A 2271-nucleotide genomic window follows, 5' to 3' on the forward strand; every position below is an offset into this window, starting at 1 on the left:
AAAATTCAGAGCCTGGTGATAGGTGGAGTTCATAACGCTTACTGGTCAAAGAGACTCTTTGTTCGCGTCTTGACGAGCTTAGCCTCCGCCTTTATGTCGCGCTCAGTAGGGATCACGGACGCTTTCGAGGATCCTGCAACAGCGGCGAGCGCCGTCTGCTGCACCGGAGCCGGGGTGATCTTCTGCTTTTTCGTGGCACGCAGCTCGTTTTCGAGCTGTGCATCACGGTTCAAATGTTTGCATCCTAACACGCAGCAGCGGGCGCACCTGAAGAATCCTGAGTCTCATCGCCTCTATAGCTTCCTCGGATGGCGGGTACGGTATCGGCTTCGAATAGTCGATATTGATGCCTGCGTGTTAGTTCAGCGTCGGTCGCGGGGCATGCCACGCGCTTGGACGCACCGTCGCTGTTACGGGCGCGCTTTCCAAGCATTTTGGGAGGGGGCGATGGGATGAAGGTCGCCATGGTCGCTAGAGATGATGATGTGCGCAGGATTTAGAGGCGATCAACGCGACTGCCGAGCGAGAACCGTGACTACTGTGACTGGTCGTGTCTGCCGTCACACACTTCGTGGAGGACTACTAGTACCTCAAACGAATCTGGGACTACAGCTGACAATGTTTGCAGATTATATCATGTAAACTGTGCACGAGTCCTTGGCAGAATACAGGTACCCAGGGTTCACGCTGCACATCTTGCTTTGCGTACACCACTAGTACTCTTTGGCAACATCACAGGCAAGTCCGTCCTACATCCCCCTTCTCGTCTATACAGCCTCTATGGAACATGCATTGCAGGTTATGGAAACTTACATTGGCGACAGAATCAGATTTGATTTGTGCATATTTTCTCTAGCGATGGAGGATGCCTAGCCCTTGAGTCTATAGCATTACCCCTCCAGAGCAGTACTTATACCGTCCTTATCGCCCGCCTTTGACATCGCCTGCGAGTAGCATTCTTCGACTATCAAGGTACAGGCCTGTGAGCTTGACATCTCATGGCGACGATGTGCCGACCGACGCTGCATATGAAGCTGTCCTGGACAAGGCCCCTGCAAGAAACCCTGGCTATCCGCTTGGGGAGTCGCGCCCGGCTCCTCACCTGATGCGTGCGCAACTACCTCCCGAGCGAAGATGCACAGTTCAAGGGCGCACTAGTCGCCACCGAGAACCCCGCATCGTCACTAATGAGGAATGCCGATGGCACAATTAGCTTAGATGGGACACTATATGGCCTGACGGTCACGATTATTGCCGTGAGTTCGTTACGCTATTTGCCACTATAGTGCCTGATCTAAACGTGCGAGGACAAACAAGATTGGTGGGCTATGCTACTCCCATCATTGGTGTATTTGCCCTAAGGCTCGCAGCGGCCTGGATACGTGCTCAAGAAGAGCGCCGTGTCGGAGTAATGCCGACGGCTGCACAGTACGGGCTACCGATGAATCTATTCTCCTCTCCGTCTATCGCATCTCTATCTGGCGTCGGGAAGTACCTTCATGCAAAGCGTGGACGAGCAGTGCGGACGATGCCGATGCTGTCGCTTGCGCTTATTGTTGTCTTTCTGATGCTCCTCCGACTCATGAGCAATCTACTTGGGTACGCTTTCGGGCTTCCTTATTGGCTATACTTGAACGCACGAGTGACCTCTAGTATCGTGGACATCTGGTTACACAGTACCTGCAGAGTGTTTATACATATGAAAATTAGCGACATCACCGCCGACAATCTACCTGCTCTTGCATCTCAGATCAACCTCACTACTTGTCCAGGCCACTGCTTTTGAATCAGGTCTACCTCACGGGATCTGACACAAATTATATCAACGGTGCACACAACTCCGATGAATCCGGTCGCAGACCTGTACAGGAACGGGGCGGTGCAGATCTCCTCAACGGAGGACAAGCGACAGTGCGGAGCCAGGGAGCCCATGTTCCGCTCCGTCATGATCGATCTCCGCTTCCTACCCACTTTCGAACCTATGCATCTCTGCAGGGTGCCAGTCTCACCGACTGCAATTATCCTCTGGATGATCTCTATATTTGGCCCAACTTCAACCCCCCATCTGGATGAATTTCGCTGGGGACGTCTCTTTCAGTGTGCAGCCGTACAACCTATCTGGTAATATCATTGGCGGCGACGGCGAGAGCAACACCAGCGGCTGGTACGGCTACCTGCTGAACGTTGAACTCCGACCTGAATCCCTATGGTGCACTGATCACTTTTGATTTTGGGCTCATCGAGGGGACTGTGAATATCGGTAACGGGTCT

At 53.0% G+C, this 2271-nt stretch overlaps 1 protein-coding gene across 1 annotated transcript; it reads right to left on the bottom strand.

The window, feature by feature from the left end:
- Positions 1-5: 5 nt before the first annotated feature.
- On the bottom strand, positions 6-473 carry PHACADRAFT_189250 (uncharacterized protein; the record flags this gene model as incomplete). The annotated part of the gene is made up of 4 exons (XM_007403261.1): positions 403-473; positions 268-350; positions 43-215; positions 6-12 (listed from the first exon to the last, which is right to left on the bottom strand). Exons 1-4 carry the CDS (start codon positions 464-466, stop codon positions 6-8), a joined length of 327 nt encoding a protein of 108 aa, XP_007403323.1. The 5' UTR covers positions 467-473.
- Between the last annotated feature and the right edge of the window lie 1798 nt (positions 474-2271).

This window comes from Phanerochaete carnosa, assembly GCF_000300595.1.
Source record: "Phanerochaete carnosa HHB-10118-sp unplaced genomic scaffold PHACAscaffold_939, whole genome shotgun sequence".
Taxonomy (NCBI): domain Eukaryota; kingdom Fungi; phylum Basidiomycota; class Agaricomycetes; order Polyporales; family Phanerochaetaceae; genus Phanerochaete; species Phanerochaete carnosa.